This window comes from Panthera leo, chromosome A3 (assembly GCF_018350215.1).
Source record: "Panthera leo isolate Ple1 chromosome A3, P.leo_Ple1_pat1.1, whole genome shotgun sequence".
Taxonomy (NCBI): domain Eukaryota; kingdom Metazoa; phylum Chordata; class Mammalia; order Carnivora; family Felidae; genus Panthera; species Panthera leo.
Genome location: NC_056681.1, coordinates 52,768,126 through 52,790,817, shown reverse-complemented (window position 1 = coordinate 52,790,817; position 22,692 = coordinate 52,768,126). Strand labels below are relative to the sequence as shown.

Here is a 22,692-nt window from a genome sequence, read left to right as displayed (position 1 = left end):
AAATGAAAAAGCAACCAACAGAATGGGAAAAGATATTTGCAAATGATACATCAGATAAGAGGTTAATATTGAAAATATTTAAAGAACTCACAACTCAACACACATAAACACACACACACACACACACACACACACACACACACACAAACTAAAAAGTGAAAAATGACTTGAACAGACATTTTTCCAAAGAAGACATACAGATGACCAACAGGTACATGAAAATGTGCTCAACATCAGGGAAAATCCAAATCCAAACCACAAAGAGATATCACCTGACTCAGTCAGAATGGCTAGGATCAAAAACACAAGATAGGCCTCTACTCAAGATGGTAGCCCTGGAGAGCATGGCCGCTGATTCAGAGGTCCCAAAGAGGTGCAGGATTAGGGTGGCCACTGATGAGAGGAGCTGGGAGGAGAAGGAAGAGGAAGAAGAAGAGGTAGAGCAGTGGGTTTTGGTGGAATTGTCTGGAATTATTGATTCAGACTTTCTATCAAAATGTGAAAATAAATGCAAAGTTCTAGGAATTGACACTGAGAGGCCCATTCTTCAAGTGGACAGCTATGAAGAATAGTATGGAGAGTATGAAGACACTCTTGGGACCTGGATTGTATCTGAAGAAAATGTTGAATATGATGATACAGAGGGCAATAAAAAAACAGTGCTAAGATAAAATGCCATACAATGAAGAAACTCAGCATGACAAGGACTCTTCTGACAGAAAAGAGGGAAGGAGAAGAAAACAGGTGATGTGGAATGGCTACAAATCAAGGACAACAATTTCTTCTATAGACCCAACATGATTTTAGCTTTCTGCATGAAAATGAAGATAATAAGCCTTCAGCCTCAGACAAACCTTTGGAAGTGGAAGAGGAAGAGATTAAAATGAAAGATAATTCAAACCTGAGTTATGAACAGGGGAAACCACTGAACTTGGAAATAGAGAAGCCTGGTCCTCTTATTGATATCCCTTCTTCTGAGACAGAGGTTCTGTTTTTATGGAAACTCATAAAACTCACTTCTATTGCCTTAGAAATCACTCCTAGAAGAAATGTTTCTTATAACAACTACTAATGAACTTTTTGGAGTTTTTATATAAAATTATCGTGTAACTTTCAGTTTTTTACTATTTTACTAGTTTTGTTGGCTATACACACATTTCCAATATAGCACAGTTTAATATACCAGAATCATTAAGGATGAGATATGAGTTGAAAGTTTAAAATTTGGTATAAATGACTATAGGGACCCATCACTGATAAGTTCTTTACATTGGAAGTTTTATTAAGGTAAGTGTAAAAGTTTTTTTGTTTTGTTTTTGTTTTTGCTTTTGTTTTTCAGCCATCACAAATCACCATGAACTTAGTGGCTTAAAATGACAGAAGTGTATTATCTTGCAGCTTTGTAGGTCAGCCATCTGACATGGGCTGGGCTAAAATTAAAGTGTTGACAGGACTTCATTCTTTTCTGGAGGTTGGGAGTGGGGGATTATATTTCCTTGTTCATTCAGTTGCTGGCAGATTTCAATTCTTTTCAATTGAAGAATCAAGGTCCCATTTTCTTGCTGTCATCTGAGAACTGTGCCCAGCTTCTAGAGCCTGCCTACATTCCCTGGCTCTCTTCAAAACCACTAATGGTCAAGTCTCTCTCATTCTTTGACTGTCTCCTGTTTCTTCCATCATCCTATCTCTGACCCAACTTGCTAATTACCTCACTCAATATCTGTTCTTTCTTTTTTGGGTTTGTAACAAAATCCCAGAATTATTCTGGTTAGCGATGTGTATATGTGGTCACATGGCTAAGTTCTGGCCAGTGACATGGAATTATAAGTATTGAGTGATAAATGCTTCTGGAAAGCTACCTTAAACTTTAAGGCATGAAGGGAAATGGGCCAGTTCATCTTCTCTTTCTTCTTGCTGAAACATGAACATGGTGGCTAGATATTCAGGAGGCTTTTTGGACTATAAAGTAACCTTGGAAATAGAAGTTATGAATGGCAGAGCAATAGATAGAATATTGGACTCTGTAGTACTTGGATGGCTCAGTCAATTCAGGGTCCAATTTTGATTTCAGGTCAGGTCATGATCCCAGGGTCATGGTATTGAGACTCACGTCAGACTCTGCACTAAGTATTCTCTCTCTCCTTTTGCCCCTGACCTCACTCTGCATCTCTGAAATTAAAAATAATAATAACAATAATAATAATAGTAATTAATAATAATAATGGATCTTGATGATAGTGCCCTGTACTGACAAGAATAAAGAAGGTTAATAATAACCTTTAATAGATTAATAATAATCTTTTTCTTCCTGGTAAAATGACTTCAAGATTACCTTTTGGCATTGTTTTCTCTGGAAATCTACTAGATAAAATAACAATAGAATGTCAACTGCGATGTCAGGCAATAGTGTTTATAATTAAAAATATCCCCTTATTGGTAAACTGTATCTAGACCAAGAAGGCTATGACAACTCTGCCCATTGGAAAATATGGACTTTGGGCTTCTTTAAGTGCTGTGTTTCTTATTACAAAAATCCCTGGAAACTACACTCATGGATGTTACAAGAAATATTGCTTCTTGAGGAGACTGAAGTTTCTAAACCAGTGTGGCTTGTGCACCCACCCAAATCATCTTGTTCCCTTACACCTGAACTGACAATTGGGTGCCAGAGTAGAGCCTCCTATTGCAACAAGCCTCAAGCTGCTGTGCTGGTTCGTATGAAATTAAGTGAGCCTGGTGTCGGGTTCAGTCCCATGAAGCCTATTGGGTACTGTAAGTGTGAATACCATTACAAACCTGTGACTACTGCTGCTGTTCAGGTAGATAAGGCACTGCAACTATCTACTTCTGGCCTTTTATGTGAGAGAGAAGTAACTTTTCTCTTCTTTAAGTCACTCTGTATTAGCCACACATAATCCTACTTAATTCATTATGCATTTTGAAAAATAGAGAAAAGTCCAAGGAAGTAGAATGGAAGATTCTTGAGATTTGTAATCTTGCAAAAGGAACTGATCTAGACTGCAGTGTAGTTCTACCTTATTGGGGAGTAAGGTTAGGAATTCCCTGAGCCTGCACCAATGGCTTAACACAGTTTAGGACGAAAGCATCCAAGAATAGACAAACAGAAAAAGTGCCCCCAGCATAGAACAAAAGCAGAAAGCTGCTTCCACAGGATGAAAGCATCTGAGAAGTGGTAAACAGGGCAATAGACCACAGCAGACGGGTGAAACTGCCTGGAGCTAATTAGCAAAAGAAAAGTGCCTTGTTGACCCTGAGGTAGCATGCTCTATCTATCTTACCCCCTAGGCAAGTTAAGATAAACAGACAGGATGCCTGGTGCCTGCCATAAACAGCCACCTGCTCAACACCAGGGTTTTGTTTTGTATTGACCCAAACCCCTAACACCACATATCTTCAAAACCCCCTTTCTCTCACACACTGGATTTAATGATCATTGTTTTATTGTCTCTTTCTGAACATCCATCACATTTGTAAGCCTTCTGATCCTAATAAATAGGGAGTAAGGACCCATACTCGGGGTTCTTGTCTCCTCCCAGACATTAGCCTCTCTTGTATTTAATTCTGCATCTGCTGTCTTGCTGGACAAGAGAGAATTCCATACTCAAAGTCTGCAACATACCTTACATTGAAGAAGTTAATAACGTCTTATATTCTGAAGAAGAAGAAGAAAAAAAAAAAGACAAGATATAAGTGTTGGCAAAGATGTGGAGAAAAAGGAACAGTCATGCACTGTTGGTAGGAATGTAAATTGGTACAGCCACTGTGGGAAACAATGTGGAGGTTGCTCAACATATTAAAAATAGAGATACCATATGATCTAGTAATTCCACTTCTGGATGTTTATCCCAAGAAAAAAAATGCTAATTTTAAAAGATATGTGCACCCCTATGTTATTGCAGCATTATTTATAATATCCAGAGTATGGAAGAAATCTGTCTATTGATAGATGAATGGATAAAGAAGATTATATATATAAATATATATATATATATATTTTATATATATATATGTATATAATGGAATGTGTATACACATATATATACACATTACATTATATATATATATATATATATATATATATTCTGTTTTAAAAAACAGAAATAAAATCACAAATACAGAGAACAACCTGGTATTGACAGAGGGAAGGAGGGTGGGATGATGAGCGAAATAGGTGAAAAGGATGAAGAGGGACAAACTCTCAGTTATAAAACAAATAACTCACAGAGATGTAAAGTGCAGCATAGGGGATGAAGATAATATTGTAATAACTTTGTATGGCAAAAATGGTAACTACACTTGTGGCGAACATTTTATAATGTATATAATTGCCAAATCACTATGTTGCACATCTGAAACATAATATTGTAAGCTAACTATACTTCAATTAAAATTTAAAAATATGTTTTAAAAACAGAGAGACAAGTCCAGTATTTGGATATGAAAACATCATATATAGCAAAATTCTTTGGAAGAATATACCAAAATCCAAAATCTGTCATTCATATTATCTAGGATACAAACCAAACTACTCAACATAATTAATAATGAAAAAAAATGTGAAAAATTCCCAGTAGAAAAGATAGTAACAGGAAATAAACTGTAGGTGACCCAGATGCTGCCATTAGCAGACCAGGACACTAACATACCTATTTTTAACTATGTTTGACTACATAAAGAAAATATGTCATACTGGAAAGATAGGGAATTCAGCAGAGATAACAATTTAAAGGTAACAAGTAGAAATACCAGAACTATAAAATACAATGTGTGCGTTTTTAAAAAAATATTGGATAGAGTAAAAGTACAATAGAGATGACCCCCCACACCAAAATTTCAAAAGTCAGTGAACTTAAATGTATCTCAATAAGAATGATCTATTCTGCAATACTAAGGGGATAAACTGAAAATACAACTAGAATCTTAAGAATCTGAGGAATAAATTTCAAAAATCTTTCATGGAGACACAGATGTGGAAAAAAGAGAGATTGGGGCAGAAAAAAATTTTAATAATGTAAAATTTCCTGATACCATACACAAAATTAATTTGAGATAGATTATAGAACTAAATGTAAAACCTAAAATTATAAAGCTTTTTAAAGAAAATATTAGAGAAGATTCTTTGGAGCTATAAAGTCTTAGAGGAACAAAAGAAACTAAACAAACTAGAAACTAAAAAAAACTACTCAACTACTTTAATAAAACTAAAGAGAAAAATTAGATTTGATCAGAATGAAAAACTCCTGATCTTCAATAAATAAATAGATATATAGGGGCACTTGGGTGGCTCAGTCTGCTAAGCATTTAACTCTTGATTTTGGCTCAGGTCATGATTTCACAGTTTGTGAGATCGAACCCAATGTCAAGCTCTGTGCTGACAGTGTGGAGCCTCCTTGGGATTTTCTCTCTCCCTGTCTCTCAGCCCTTCTCCCACTCATGCTCACGATCTTTCTACATCTCTCTAAAAACAAATAAACAAACATTTTTAAAAAGGTAAAATAGATATATAAAGAAGGTCTACAACAAAATAATTTTTTTAAAAACAAGTAACTCATCACAAATGGAAACAAAATTGAATGTATATTTCACAAAAGAAGACATACTATTTTTTTTTAAAGATTTTCTTTTTTTAAAGTAATCTCTACCCCCAACATGGGACTGGAACTCACAACCCTGAGATCAAAAGTCACATTCTCTATTAACTGAGCCAACAAGTACCCCAAAAGAAGACATACTATTAATCATTAAGCACATCAACAAAATGAAAAATAAACTCACAATGACACATCTCTACATAAAGCCAGAATGGCCAAAATTAAAAGGAAAATTATATATATATATATATATATGTATATATATATATATATATATATGTATATATATATATGCTGGCAAGGATATGAAGCAAAATCTTATACGTTGTTGGTGGGAGTGTAAAATGGTACCTCTACTTTGGGAAATGATCTGGCATTAAAAACAAAATCTAAGTATACATTTTCTGTGACCCAGAAATACCACTTTTAGGCATTTACCCAAGAGGAATAAAAACCTGTAACCACAAAAATAGCTGTTCATAGCAGCTTTATCCATAATAATAAAAAATTGAACGCACCCAGATGCCTATCAATAGATTATCAACTGTGATATATTCACACAATGGAAAATTACAGCAAAAAAGGAACACATTGCTTATTCAGTCAGCAACGTTGATGAATCTCAAAAAAAAACATATGCTGGGTGGAAGTACATACATTGTGGTTCCATTTACATGAAGTTCTAGAATAGGCAAAATTAATCCACAGTAGAAGAAAATTTAGAACTTCACTTGTCTTTTTGGAACAATGGCAAGGATTGATTCAGAAGGGGTATAAGAGACTTTATGGGGTGCAAAGTAATGTTTTATATCTTCATCAGGGTCTGGTTACATTGGTCTTTGCTTTTACCAAAAATCAGCTAATACACTCTCAAGATTCATGAATTTCAGTGCATGTAAATTTTACCTCCATAGGAAAGGAAACAACTGTAAACAATTAGTGAACTCTAGTTAATGATATGTTTGTTCAGGGGGAATTGTACTTATGTCATTTGTTTTCAAATGCATCAAACAAATGAGATAAATTGATGAATAGGTAGAAGATAGATATGATAAAAAGAAATGTTCTGAAAGAATCTAAATTGTGGCTATACAAGTATTAACTTTGATATGTGTTTCAACTTGAATGTTTTTTTGAGTATTTTCATAATATAATGTTAGGAAAAAAACATAAGGAAAAATGTCTTCTGCTACTACCAAGAATAACAATGGTTTCACAGAATGACTTTGACACCACCAATAGAGGGTGACCCTAAAATACATTACTCATCACTGTTATACTTTTAAAAACTATGATGAGGCTATACAATTATATAATTCCCATATAACTTCTTGTTTCAAATATATGAAGATTTAGTCATCATGTGCCATTTATCATAAGGATAGAAGGAAAAAACTTGGCATTTGCTAGCAATTGCATTTGAATCTAATTGATTTGTTTCCAAGTGATTAATTTGAGTGTTATTGTCAGCACATGGAGGTCTATTCTAATGCACTCAGGTCTTCATTTACTTTGAGTCTCAATTTTCCTTCTGTAAAAGAATAAGGCAGTTCAGCTCAACTAAATTTTTGACTAGTAGTATTCCAGGCACAGTGCTAAGTGTGACTAGATAAAATTTATGGAATGTGATCTTTCCCTTCACAGAGTTCACAGGCTAATAGAAAAATAAACATATGATCTGTTGACCATCAATAGGTAGCAGTAAGTGCCATGGGAAAACAGCCTGGAAGAGGGACATATCACTCTGGCTGCATGTAGACAAAGGATCATGGAAGTTTCTCTTGGATGAAAAGGGGTTAGCCTTATACAAGGTGACCAAGGTGAAGAGGGTTTCACTGAAAAGTTTCTGGGGACTGTTGGTGAGGACTGAGTGTCAGGAAGATGATGAAGTTGGATGTCTCTTCCACATGTATCTCTATGAAAGTGAATTTTTACCTGTCCTTCCAGCCTTACCTACAAAGGCATAAATTGGCTTTAGCTAAAAATGGATCAAGAAGTAGAATTTGCACCTTAGTCTATGATGTGGTTCATGTAATATATGAGCTTCTGAAGCAGCTCTGAGGTTATTAGCAAAACATTTCTTCAACATTAGGTAAGGAAATGGTCAGGAACATTTATCCACCACAATAGTTGTGTAATTAACTGCTATCAGAGGCTGGAACATCAGCAGTTCAACAGTGAATCAAGCAGCAATAACAGAAGTTACAGCTGAGGCAGCAATTACCTACTGTATACTGATCACCAGTGGGAAAATACATGTTGCACTTAGTGTTTTAAAAAATACTGTCCCAATCATTACATTCTTATGAAATCAACAATAACCTTGCACATTTTTTTATTTCCATTTTAGAGGAAAATAATTAAAACTCAAAAAAGGCAAAATAATTTTCTGAAGTTCCCATAACTAGCAAATATCATCTAAAGTTGTGTGGTTTGACTTCAAAACTTTTTCCATCCTGAAAAGCAGTAGGATCCCCAACTTAGCTGATTATCAAAATCACCAGGAAGCCTTCAAAAAAAAATTCTGCTTTCCTATATACCTATAAACACAATGAACAAGTGGAATCTGAAATTAAAATCACAATAACACATTAGTACCCCTAAAATAATACAGATATAATAAAAAAAAAAAACATGTACAAAATCTATGGGATAAAAACTATATAACTGATGAAAGAAGTAAGTAAATGGAGAGATATCCTATGTTCATGGATAAGAAAGGAAGACTTAATATTGTCAAGATGTCAGTTCTTCTCAATTTGATCTATACAGTCAATATAATTCCAGTCAAAATCCCAGAAGTTATTTTTGGGGATGTTGAGAAACTGATTCTCAAGTTTATATGGAGAGGCAAAAGACCCAGAAAAGCCAACACAATATTGCAGGAGAAAAACAAAGTTGGAGGACCTACACTACTCAACTTTATGACTTGCTATAAAGCTACAGCAATGAGACCAAATGGTATTGGTGAAAGAATAGATAAATACATTAATAGAAAAGAATAGGGAGCCCAGAAAAAGACCCACATAAATGTAATCAACTGATAACTGATCTTTGACAAAGGAGTAAAGGCAATGTAATTAAGCAAAGGTAGGCTTTTCAACAAATGGTCCTTGAACCCGCTCCCCCCCCCCCACACACACACACATGAATGTAGTCACAGACCTTACACTCTTCACAGACATTAGCACAAAATGGATCCCAAGCCTATATGTAAAACACACAACTATAAAAGTCCTAGAAGATAACAGGGGAAATTTAGATAACCTTGGCTATGAAGATGACTTTTTTATATACAACATCAAAGACACAATCCATGAAAGATATAATTGATAAGCTGTACTTTATTAAATTAAAATTTTCTGCCCTGCAAAAGACATTGTCTAGACAATCAAAAAAAAACACAGACTGGAAGAAAATTTTTATGAATACATAGGTAATAAAGATAGAGATACAGAGAACTCTTAAAATCCAACAAAAGATACAGAGAACTCTTAAAATCCAACAACAAGAAAATAACATTTAAAAATGGGCTAAAAGTCTTAAACAACACCTCATAAAGGAAGATATACAGATGGAAAATGAGAATATGAAAAGATTATCTGTGTCATATGTATCAAGGTAAATGCAAATTAAAATAAAAATATAATAGTATACATCTATTAGAAGGGCTAGACTTCAGAACACTGACAACACCAAATGCTGCTGGGAGTGTGGAGCAATAGGAACTCTCATTTATTGCTGATTGGAGTAAAAATTGGTGTAGACATTTTGGAAGATAGTTTGACAGTTTCTTACAAAACTGAACATACTCTTATCATGTGATCCTGCACTCATGCCCCTTGGTATTTACCCAAAGGAGTTGAAAACTTATGTCTACACAGAAAACTGCACATAGATGTTCATAGCAGCTTTACTCATAATTGCCCAAACTTGGAAGTAAACAAGATGTTCTTCAGTAGGTTGATAGATAAAAAAAAAACAAAAAAAAAAAACAACAAACTGATACAACCAGACAATGGAATATTATTTAGCACTAAAAAGTAATGAGCTATCAAGCTATTGAAAGGCATAGAGGAAACATAAATGCACATTACTAAGTGAATTAAGCCAACTTGACAAGGCTACATACCATTTGATTTCAACTATATGACATTCTAAAAAAGCAAAACTATGAAGACAGCAAAAAGATTACTGGTTGCCACAGGTTAGTGAGGAAGGAATGAACCAGTAGAGTACAGATTATTTTTAGGGCAGTGAAACTACTCTGTATGACACTATAATGGTGGATACATGTCATTGTACATTTATCCAAACCCACAGAAAGAACACCAAGAGTGAAATCTAACATAAACAATTGACTGTTGGTGATAATTATGTGTCAGTATAGGCCCATCTATTGTAACAAATGTACCCCTGGGTTGTGGTAGTGCTGAGGATGGTATTGATAACAGTGGAAGGTGTACATATCAGGGAGGGAGTATTTGGGAAATACCTTCTATTCAATTTTTCTGTGAACCTAAGATACTCTTAAAAAATAGTCTATTTAAAAAGAAATTTTTGAACTCTTACCCAAGATTTACTGAATCATAATTTTTGCTGTGGGGCCCTAGGATCCACAGTTTTTAAAGTACTCTGTGACTGTTGATGATCACCCTGGTTTGCAAATGACAGGGCAAAATTATAATTGAAGCTGAATGTAATCAATTAGAAATTATGAAAGGTTCAAGTAAAAATTGTATGAGGAAACTGAGACATGATGAAGGATAATGGCTTAAAGAAGACGGATCCCTCAAAATCTTATTATGCATTGTCATTCATATCTGAGTGATGTTCAATGTGTGTATACCAAGTGATGTCCTTCTCAAATTACCAATGTTATAAAAACAAAAGAAAAAGAAATAGAGATGATGTTTGACACTTGTTTCATGGACCATAGTTTGAGTAGAAAGGCCATAGACTATAAACTCGATGAGGACAGGGCTGTCTTCATTTCAGGCTATTCACCTCACACCTTTCGTAATTCCTAGCACAGAGTAGGTCCTCACATTGCATTTGTTGAATGTATAAATCTCCCCTTCCTCCAAGAACAATACCCCAGTCTTATCAAAGCCTTTTTGTGTGTTTTCTCTAAAATCTGTGTGCGTAGATATGACACGTCTTTGCCAGTATTTATAATAGTATATTCAAGTAGAGCTTTTGCTTGTTTGTTCCTGCTTTCCTTTCACTAATGATAAATTGCTTGAGGGCAGGGACTATATAATTTTCCACATGCTTCTTAGTACTCAGAACAGTGCTTGGAACATAAAAGGCGCTTAGGAAATTTCTGTTAAATAAATAAATGATTTGGAAAGGCAAAACCTTCTTTTTTTATTGTCCAAAGCTGAAGTTGAACTTCCATTGCCATGTACTTCACATATTCTTAGAAGAGCAGAAGAAGAGGTGCATATTAAAGACAAAAGAGGAGTGGGTGTCTGGAGCAGACATCCTACAGCAGAAAATCACAAGCAGCATCCTGATCAGATCAGAAGCAGGAGCTCAAAGGGCTCAGCAAATGAGGAAATGTCTCCACAGAAGTAGGCTCAATACATCAGCAATTGTTATTTTCGACTGGTGCTTTCTGTCATGAAAGATAGCTGCTCTGCCAGGTCAGAATTGTTTTGGCCACCTTCAAGGTCATCGTACCTTCCCAGATCTGGCACTGAATCTAGAAGCTGGCAAATCTGGCTTCTTAAAGTGGATTAGGTGGGCCCCACAGAGAGCTTTGTGCCCTGGCTGCCTTCCTGATTCTTGTAGCTGAAAGCCATGGTGATGTTTCTCTGAGGACAGCCACCTCTTTTGTCCCTCTTTGGATTTGAGTCTAGCCCTCAGGACCTTAGCCTTGTGCACTATTTCAAACACTATCACTGCCCACATATGCCCTGCTACAACCACAAGATTTTTATCATTTTGACCTGAAGTGTATTCTGGTAAGAAAGACAGAAATTACTCTGTGGCCTAAGTCCAGAATCAGAAATTGACTTATACATAACTGTCAAATACAAAATCAAGAATGAATGAATGAATTTCTATTGAAAAGCACTTGAGGGGCCCTTGGGTGGCTCAGTCAGTTAAGCATTAGACTTCAGCTCAGGTCATGATCCTGCGGTCTGTGGGTTCAAGCCTGGCATCAGGCTCTGTGCTGACAGCTCAGAGCCTGGAACCTGCTTCAGATTATGTGTCTCCCTCTCTCTGCCCCTCATCAGCTCATATTCTGTCTCTCTCATTCTCAAAAATAAATAAACATTAAAAAAACTTAAAAAAAAAAAAAGAAAAGCACTTGAGTAATAATATGAAATTCCATCTATGTTTTCCTTCTATCAGTTCCTTAAAATTGCTTAAATTCATAACCCCTCATGTAAAAAAAAAAAAAAAAAAAAAATGGAGTGACATTGAAAGGTTATCTAAACCTTTTCCAGAAAAGCAGTGAGCTAATCATTCAAACTAAATGAGATAACTGTTCACACAGACCCTTCTCCCTTGTCTTAATTTCAATTTGAATTCCATGGGACTTCTTATCTCAAACAAGGTGATCTGATGTAGTTAGTGTTTATACAGAGAACAAAGAAAAGGGGTAGTGACATAAATTTGAAAGTTAACTTTCAAATGCAGCGTAAGAAAATGGGGGATGGTGTGAAATTTCACCTTGCAAGAAGTGGACAGTAGTTAAGAACTACTCTTACTTATTCTATCAGTTACTAGATTTTCATATTTCACTGGTTAATACATTGGCATGTTTCAACGTGGAAAGAAAGAAAAACGTGGCCAGAGGGACTTGTTGCTATTCTATCTTTTTACATACACTCACAAATGTATATAAGGGGTATACAAGGTATATACAAGGGTATATAAGGGGTAGCGGGAGGGTCGGTGGGGGTTGGGTGGGGGGGTGCTTGGGGAGTCCCCAGGCTGGGCCCAAGAAAGAATGTATATAAATAAGCAGATATTTATATCTACCAATCCATCTATATATCTAGATAAATAAATATAACTCTATGCTATGCATGTGTAACTATATCCGTTCATATGTAAATAATCTAGGCATTAAATATAGCTATCTAGGGATGGATAGATAGATAAATGATAGATAATATTAAACTTACAGCAAAATTTTTTGTGACGCTAGAATAGGGGATTTGGGTGGGTAAGCAACCTAGTTACATCTACAAGGAAAACTATCTTGTCTGGCTTGTGCGATACTTCATTGTTTTGGACAACTCTTAGAGTCTTTCATTTTAACCCCATTTTTAAGCGAAAGGGATATGAATTTAAAAATGACTTCGGAAACTTTCCTGAAAAGTCTTCTTCAGAGAACCCCTCACCAGGGCAGCTGGAACCAGCCTCCACCCAAGGCCCATGGGACGCAGTGGGAGATAGCCCCTCTACTCCGTGAGAGGCACAAGAAACCACTTCGGGCCAGTCTGGGAAGACAAGAATTCTAGACCCTTCCGGTCTGTTGGACTTCCGCTGCTCCATCTGAAAACAAGATGCCCTGGGACCCTCCCAGTTTCCCCATCCCCTGCTTCGAACCAGAGCCCAGGGAAGTCAGAATGGAAAATGACCCTCCGGAACACGCCCTCCTTTCCGGAGGAGGGGAGAGGGAGTGGCAGCCACTTGGTCCGCACCGCCTGGGCTCGGGATCCCGCAGAGGAGCCACCCCAGAGCCCGGGCTCCCGCCCAGCTCCTCAGCCCCCGCCCCTCCTCACCCCCACACCCATCCCGCGCGTGAGGGCACTTTCCCCGGCACCCGCCCCAGCACCACTTTGTTCTGACGTCCGCCTGCCCAGCTCTGACGATCGCCCCCGCCAGCCACCCTTATAAAGGGGACTTTTGCCAATACTGGCATCGATCGCCACCTCAGCCGCGTCGCGCGTCCTCCGCCGGGGCGCCCACACCTGTCAACTCCGCGCGCGTCCAGGTTCTGGGAGACCTGGGGCAGGAACCCAGCAGCCTGGCGCTACTCCTCGCCCCTTGGCACCCCGGACCCTCCCCCTCCCTCGGCAGCCTTGCAGCCCCCAACCACCAAGGTGCCTGGGCGGCGGTCCCGAGAGGAGCTCCAGCCGGCGGAGCACTTCTCTGCGCGGCGACGACTCCAGGTAGGAGCAGAGCAGCCATCCCGGGCGCGTCGGAGCCCGCTCCCTCGGGGACCCGGTGGCCGCCCAGCCGGCGTTTTAGGTCGGAAGGACTCGGCTTTTGTTGCCTCTTGGTGGGGATGCGCGGGCGGGTCCACTGTCTGGCACCCAAGGCTCTTAGGCTGCAGCGGCGGGAAGTCTGGGCGCAGGAGAAGGACCGAGGGGTAGCGGGAGGGTCGGCGGGGGTTGGGTGGAGGGTGCTGGGGAGCCCCCAGGCTGGGCCCAGAAAAGAACTTCCCAGCTCGGTTGCTCACAAAGGCGGAGCGCACCCAGCCCGCCCGCGCTTCTTTTGCTTCCCCTGAATCAGAGGGAAGCTAATTCTTTCACCCAAGGACTCATCACCCACCTGCGAACACAAATACCTGCATTTCCCCCCAGAAACGTGCTTGTGTGAACGGCGAGTGCTTGAAATAGCCATGGTCACGAGGGTTGAAAAATAACACAGAACAAGAATTCCTGAAGGTGAAGGCGTTAGAATTTGACATATGTCTCTTAAGAAGTCTTGTTTTTAATACGTTTGACCCCCTCTTATATATTTAGTCAATACTGTATTTTTAAATTGTTTTCTTGTACCTACCATTAAGTTCAGGAGGAGGGAGAGATGAAAAGAGCAAAGAACAATGGAAGAGCCAGAAGAGCAGGCTAAAAGGTACATTCTTTAAACAATGTACCATCTATAGTTGCTACAGTAACTTGGACCACAGGCACTTGTTGAAAATTAGAGTTGATGTGCTTTTGAAACTGGTTTTCCTAAAGTTTTTTTTTCCCCAGATATTTGTATGTCACATTACTTTTGGAACCATTCCCTACAATTGTTTGAAAGGAGAGATGGAAGAATGAATGGATGACTGAATGTAAGAATATGTTAGAATTCTCAGGGTAGTCTTACAATAATTCTAGATGGAATAGTAAGTTAGTTCCAAAAGCCAGATGCATCCTCTTTGTAAATGATCTTGACTGAGACTCAGTTACGATACAAGACAAGGTTAATTTTAAATTAAAAGAATTTATTAAGCACAAAAAGTGACCATGATTACATTTGGTAAACAGCCATTTCTATTTTTTTTCCCCCTTGGAGGCTCAAAACAATGTTAAACTGTTAAATACTAATTAGAATAAAATAGTGGACATGTGTTGGCAACTGGTAGTGTCATATGCGATTTCAATGTGCTTTTTCTGTAAGTGGCACAGGATCTTTCATGAGCCAGCTGGTTTATTCCCAGCTGCTTATGCATGCTTGGCTGGTTTATAATGCATTACTGTATTTTCTTCAGAAATCTTAATGAAGTAGCTCACTGTGGAAGAATCTGGACCCCTAGATAAAAATGGCTTTCCATGTGGAAGGACTGATTGCTATCATCGTGTTCTACCTTCTAATATTGCTGGTTGGAATATGGGCTGCCTGGAGAACCAAAAACAGTGGCAGCTCAGAAGAGCGCAGCGAGGCCATCATAGTTGGTGGCCGAGACATTGGTCTGCTGGTGGGTGGATTTACCATGACAGGTAGGTTCTGATGCCTCTGATCCATGCTGCCCACCCTTCCTTGGCTTCTCAGAGTGACAAAGCAAACATTAGCCTTTGTCCTTTGGGGATTCTTTAAGTTCATTACTTACATATCCTAAAAATAATTTTACTTTTTTGAAACAAAAATAAGTGGGTGTCAACTCAGTAGTACTTGAACAAAATGATTTTATAAAAAATCGCTGGACACAATATCAATGAAACAAATCTGGAGGATCCGGACAGTTCAGTGGGTGGGAACAGAATAAAAACAAAGGAGAAAAGTGTCTTAGTCTTACAAGCTATGTGATAAAGTCAGTGTCTCATCATGTTCATTAATACAGGTACAAAGTTGTGAATTTTTGTTGTCTTAAATGATGAATGTCAATGAACATTAACTCATGATAGTTTTCAACTGAATAAATCAATTAGGGGCAACACAATTCCATATTGAGAGATGCCCTGTTTTGAAACCTAATCCTCCCATTTAATAAACCAATTTCCTCAGAGGAAGATAATCACATGTGAAAAATCCACAGCACTGGGGAAAAAAAAAAAAAAAAGATTTCCAGGAGGCTTGATATAAAAGGGGGAAAGCTAGGGCGTGTCCCAACTGAAATGCCTTAGCCTGCATCTGCAGCCCTTTCCTATTCAAAACCCTTTGGGCTCAGAGAAGCTGATATCTTTCCTCCTGTTCCCAAAGGTGGTTCTGTTTAAGTGGTAACTTGTTTCTCTTTTATATTCTTATTTGTTGTTGAAAATATTTCTGAAAAACAACAATTTAAAATTATATCTTTAATATTATTTGATATATATTCACTAACAATAACATTTCACTTCTGATTCTTACTAGGTTTTTAAACATTAGCAACATAATCCAGACTAACCAGAACTCTGAGGGCCCATTGGAAAATATCCCATGAGAAATCATATCCAAATGATGCCCAGTTTCCATCCTGATGTGCTATTTAAATATGACTCATCTGTATATGAAATAGTTTAACAGAACAGTCTGTGAAGACTGCATCCCTGCTGGCCATCTGAAACCTACAATGTTCTAGAATAGTTTATGGACTATAGGTTTTATTTTTCAGACATGCACATTTTATGTTCCTTTAATTCTTCTTCAACTGTATATAGTTTCTTATGATCATTATGAGGCAGTTTATATTTGACCACTGTGAAAGGTCTCTGGAAGTAAGGACTAGAATTAGCACCAAACCCTGGTCTTTTGGCAGCCACACCCTGGGACCCCTCCGCAATGCACCAAGTGCAGGCCTCTAGCTGGCTTTGCTTCCTTTCTAGAATATAAAGGCACAACATTTGTAAAAAGGTCCTTTCTTACCCCCGTGTCTCAATTTTTCTATATACTCACATATATAGAACAAATTGTATTGTGCAAAATATTTTCTGTGATATCTAATATACACAGATAAGTAGGAAAACATAAAGATTAAGAATCATCCATAACGCTACAACTTGCGTATGTTTACTGAAATGTTGGTATAGATTTTCAGATGTTGTTTCCTTATTATCCTGATGAACACCATGCACAACTTTACATCTTAATTTTCATTTTTCATTATAGCAACAATGCTTCTTTTTTACCCTAAAGATCCAGATGTGATACTGGCATCTGAAGTGAAGCAAAACATTGTGATTATGTATTCCCTTCAGGTTTCTTCTATACCAAGAAAATGAGAAGAAAAGCGAAATAAAACAATAAAAATTGATTTCACTCAAAAAATTGTTGAAAAGAATAAATGAGTTGCTGTACATCAAAGTTTTTATTCATTGAAAATTATTATAGTGTTCTATGACTCTAGTTTAATATTAGATCTATTGTGTTCATAAAGGTAATATTTCAGAATTTGTTTTTATGATCTAGAATGATTATTTCAACCTAACAGTTTTTTAAAGTGTATAGAAGAATTTGAATCATGATTATTTCATATGAAGTTTCATAGTCTATCTCAATTTTTAAAGATTTTTTTTTTCAGTCTTTAAGAACTGAAAAGACCCTTGGTCAATATCATAACTCATTTAAAATCTGAACCATATTATCTACACCTTGTCAGATTCATTGATCATATATATTTGTTAAAGAATAAAGATTAAAAAATAAAAATGCATATAGTTTAAAAGAGTTATTCTCACTGATAAATCTGACATGAAATATACAAACATGCAGAGCAAATTCTGGCATAGAAGGGACTAGAGTGATAAAAATGGATGGACTTTAACCAGGATAAGTAACCAAGCCTTCACTTCTTATGTTTACAATCATTCAGACACCAATTTTGTTTTTGGATAAGGGAGAGGACATCTACACAATGAAAAATGATCACTTATAAGCTTTGTGCTCATAAGACCATTTCCTTTATGCAATGAAACATTGCTAGTGTGTTCTTAGGAGTTCCAGTTTCCTAGTTTTCAGATTCTCCTATAAGGAGGATCAAGTCTGATTCTATGACTGTGAAAATAATTTCTTCAAGTCCTAGTTAGACACTTAGTGGAGGGGGAAACCCTGTTTAAATTTATAGGAGGGCTTAAAATGAGAAAAACAAATAATAGCTTTTGTTATTTATTCACAGCCATGTAAAAGCTAGCAAGCAGATGAGAGGGGCTGATATATGCATATTTGTCCTAATTTAGGGTTTTTGTATTTCCATTTAAATGCGCTTAAGATTTTTTTTCTAGGGAGGTCTTTTCATGTTAACCTTTAAAAAAAAACACTAACCTTAAAACATTCCCTTCTTTGCTTGGTATCTGGATTAAATGCAGATAAATTTTGGAATGAACACAGTAGAAACACTTGTCTTTGATAGTTTCAAATACATGTTTACTTTACTTACATTCTAATTGTGAGATTTCAGAGAACTTTTCAGAGTCAAACTTTTTTCCCAGTTGGATGATATAGCCTAGAATTCAGACTCCTATCTGATAAGCCAGCCCATGTTCCTCATAATTTTTCACACATTCTACAAGGGATTCTTTTAGATATTTTGGCAATATTCTTAAAAGGAAATAAACTATAAAGATTTGGGGCACCTGGATGGCTCAGTTCAGTGACCTACTTCGGTTCAGGTCGTGATCTCGTGGTTCATGAGTTTGAGCCCTCTGTCAGGTTCTGTATTGACAGCTCAGAGCCTGGAGCCTGCTTGAAATTCTATGTCTCCCTCTATCTCTCTGCCCACCCACCCCCCCACCCCCGTTCTTTCTCTCTCGCTGTCTCTCAAAAGTAAATAAACATTAAAAAAAAATATAAGGATTTAAGTGTTCCATTAACTTTAGCTTTTCAGGAAGAAGCATATATGATACTGCCTTCTCAGAGAAAATGGTAGAGTTTATAGATCCTTCTTTGCCCAAACTTGTTTACCCAACATGTGTTTTCTTTGGACCCTTGACCTCTTCCTTCAACTGTTATGCTACAGGAGTTCTATTAAATAACATCTGGAGAAGACATATTTCTTATTATTCTCTGTGAAATATCAAATATCTTACTAAAAGACCCAGGTTAGAATGAAGAATGCAAGTGGGTATGCAGTCAACATTCAAATTCTAATATCAGCCCAGGTCCTAAGCATATGTTAGGTACTTGAAAAGAAGGAGGAAAAAGATAATTTAAAGTCACTTTAGGACACCTTGGAGTAAAAGTGTCCTCTCTCCTTTAATAATTCAAGACAGTAAATAAAATGTTAGGATGCAGAACAGCTCTGCCAAAATCCTATGTACCCAGAGTGTTTAAGAAGTGACCCTATTAATTAAAAATAAAATTTTTAAAAATACATACATCTACAACTGTGAATGCCTCTCCCTGCCCCCTCCTTGAGAAGATAATCGTGATCCATGTGAAAAGATCAATACAATTAAAACAGAAAAACCTTAAAATAAAGAAACTTGACCTCAACAAACGCCAGGCAACACTGTCCAATAGAAATACAATGTGAGTCGCAGAGGTAATGTTAAATTTTCTACAAACCTTTTTTAAAGAACATTAAAAAGTAGAGGAATAAGTATAATGTAGAATAACGTAATAAAAAATAAAGTAGAATGTATTTAACTCAATACATTGAAAATGTTTCCATTTCACCATATAATTAATGCAAAAACAATTATTGAGACACCTTACATTCACCTTCACATATGAAGTCTTTGAAATCCAGTATATATTTTACACCCAGAACACTTCAATCCAGACTAGCCACATTTCAGGTGCTCAGCAGTCACAGGAGGCTACTGGCCACTGTGTCAACGTGAGCAGGTCTGGGGTATGAGGAGTTTGGCAGCGTCTTTCCCTCACTCTTCATTCTATTTCAGCCACCTGGGTCGGAGGAGGTTACATCAATGGGACAGCTGAAGCAGTGTATGTACCAGACTATGGTCTAGCTTGGGCTCAGGCACCAATTGGATATTCTCTGAGTCTGATTTTAGGTAAGTGAAAATTTAAACTTTAGTGACACACTCGGTAAAGCATAAAGAACAGGAGTACAAATAACAAATGAAATAACAAGTCAAATTGTAAATAACTATTGTGCAAAAAAAATGTTACCAGAATTCTCTCAAGTAGGTATTACAAGAAATCAGTAACACTAATGCTTAGATTATTTGGTCTCTTGATTATGGAATATGTTTTTAGTCCCTTGATCTGTTGGCAAGAGAATAGTTAATTTCCTAATGTATGATTTTTTTCTTTCAAAAATAGTGTAGAGATATCATTAACAATGAATCAACTTGAATTGTACCTGAATTTCTTTTTGTGAATAAAACTAAGAAAAGGTCAAGAATACTATATAACAGAGTTCCTAATATTTTTTGCCCTTAAAATACTTTTATTGGATTTTGTGCTTAATCAGTGTCTAAATGTTATTCTGGGTGATACAAAGGCATTTTAGCGAATGCCACGCTGGTCCATGTTTTTAAATTTACATGCCTCAGATATACTATTCAATGGCCCTTTCGATGCATACAATGACAAACGTATTAAGAAAGTCATGTTTTGTTACTAAGTATGTCTTGGTTCTGTATTCACAGTGTATTTTAGTCTGGTTCCTCCACACATATAAATGTTCTAAAAAATGTATTTCCCTTGAGAAATTATAACATAATAAAATGTTGGCAAAGACTATTATATTATGAATTTTTTATTTTCTCATAAACACTTTAATTTCTTTTAGGTGGTTTGTTCTTTGCAAAGCCTATGCGTTCCAAAGGATATGTGACTATGTTAGACCCGTTTCAGCAGATCTATGGAAAACGCATGGGTGGGCTCCTATTTATTCCTGCGCTAATGGGAGAAATGTTTTGGGCTGCAGCCATTTTCTCTGCCTTAGGTAAGGACCTCTGCCTCTCTCTGGTTGATGAGCAGCACATACACAAATTTACTCCCTTCAGCCACAAGCCAGGCTACCTGCAGCTTCCCTCACCTGATTTAATGCAACCATCTCCCTGCTTATGGTTCAGCCCTCTTCCTCTGGTCTACATATGGTAGCCAGACTCATCCTTCTAAAACACAAATCTGATCATGTCCCTTTACTGTCCCTTTCTAAACTTTTAAGTGGGCCCATAAAGCTTTTTATGACCTAGTCTCTTGTTTCTTTCATCATCCTCCCCCCCACTCCTCCTTACTTTTCCAGAACTCTAGACCTCCTGTCTTGCCTCTGACACTGTGCAAGCCCAGGTGCCCTCTGCTTTGGACTCCTTTCCCCCCCTACAATTTTGCACATCTGCCTAGAAAACCAGGAAATGTCCTTCAATCTTCTTATAGATGTCACTTCCTTGGGCCAGACATCCTGACCTTGCCAGATGCCTTTCCCATGGGCTTCCTTAGATACCTAGAGTTTTATTTTCATTGGACTTGTCACTTTGTATTATTATGTGCCTGTTTATCTATATCATGCCCAAATCCAACCTCACAAAGGGAGTTCTAAAGTTCTTGAAGATAGGACTTGTATCTTGTTAACAGTTATAATCTTCTCACAAATGAATGAAAGAATGAATGAATGAATGAATCATCTATGGCTATACTTTCTTCAAAAGAGGAGAAGAAGAACAACATTATTTCTTTTCTCAGTGTAATCCCAGTACATCCTAAAGTACTGGGTTGTATATATGTTTAGGGATCTAGAAAATGAATGGAGACTTCTTAGGGTCTAACTTACTACTAAGACCAATTAATGCTAAGAACAACTTATCCTTGGCCCATCAGTTCTCAGCCCACTTGCAAGGTTTAGAAAACAAGATAGTGGAAGATCGGTCAGGCTCAATAATTTGCCTTTTCATCAAGGGGAAATTTCACTGAGTGCTGAGTTCCTTCTTGAAGATTAATAGAGTTGGAAGTTCCATAACCTTCCTCAGTGAGCTGTGTCCGTGTTTGATATCCAGGCATCCACATATGTTTCTCTCCATCTCTTCTTACAAATGAAGATAAAAGGCTTATGTCTATAGCTAGACCCTAAGTGGTCAAAGCAAAAGTAAGATAAGATGAATTTCCTTCTATGGTGTATATTCTATACTACAAACTTACCTTCCGGCTTCAGTATTATCATCAGATCTGACCTCTGTAATGTCAGACATTAGTTTATACTTCCTTTCATGACATTATTTTTTAAACTCCCATATAATCTTATCTTCTTGATCTCCAACTATAAAATGAAGGGATGATTTGATGTAGAAAAGAAAAGAGTTTGATAGCTATAAAATATTGTAATAACTCAGTGGAAAATGTTGCACTTTCTAGGTACTATATAATAATTCTCCACAACTACCACTGCACCTATAGCCTAATGAAATAATGTGTAAAAATACATCTCCTTTCCCACCTCGCTGTCATTAGCCTACAAGCAATGGTAGTTTGTCATTGGTTTTAACACTAGAAAATGTTGGTTTTAAGAACAGCCTGCTGAGATATTTAAAAAGGAGTGGGCTCAGTAGCTAACAGAATGAATACAAAATGTTCACTTTCATGGAATACAGATCAATTTATGTAACAGAGCCCTGAAGGGAGAGTTAAAATAATAAACTAATATTTCTAAAGTATTTTTGAAATATAAACTTAAACCAAACTCTAAACTTCACTCAGTTACTTATTATTGTATATGTGTGTGTATCTACATCTGTGTGTTATGTCACTATATATGTAAAATGTGTTGATATCTATATATCCCTCTCTACACAGATGCACACACATATCAAAAACATGTATAAAAAACATTGCTGCTATTGTTTGGAATATATGCTTTTGTAAAGAGAATGTGTCTTTCTAAATTAACACATATTTTCTTCAAAAATAATAGTGGGACAATTCAAAATTAGTGTCTATTAGAAATAAGTTGGAACACTTAAGAATAGACAAATATAACATTATCACCTTCTTGTGAATGTGCTGAAACTTAGGAGAATTTTAAACT

General features: G+C 36.9%; 1 protein-coding gene and 1 pseudogene across 1 annotated transcript in view; both read left to right on the top strand.

Annotated features, from left to right (window-relative positions):
* The first annotated feature begins 326 nt into the window (after positions 1 to 326).
* Positions 327 to 1,072, top strand: LOC122215220 (annotated as a pseudogene).
* A 14,036-nt stretch (positions 1,073 to 15,108) lies between these two features.
* Positions 15,109 to 22,692, top strand: part of SLC5A7 (solute carrier family 5 member 7) — a 22,789-nt gene continuing 15,205 nt past the window's right edge. Inside the window, exons 1-3 of the mRNA XM_042930193.1 lie at positions 15,109 to 15,286; positions 19,604 to 19,717; positions 20,461 to 20,616. Coding sequence (XP_042786127.1) covers positions 15,109 to 15,286; positions 19,604 to 19,717; positions 20,461 to 20,616 — 448 coding nt within the window. The remainder of the gene's footprint in view (positions 15,287 to 19,603; positions 19,718 to 20,460; positions 20,617 to 22,692) is intronic.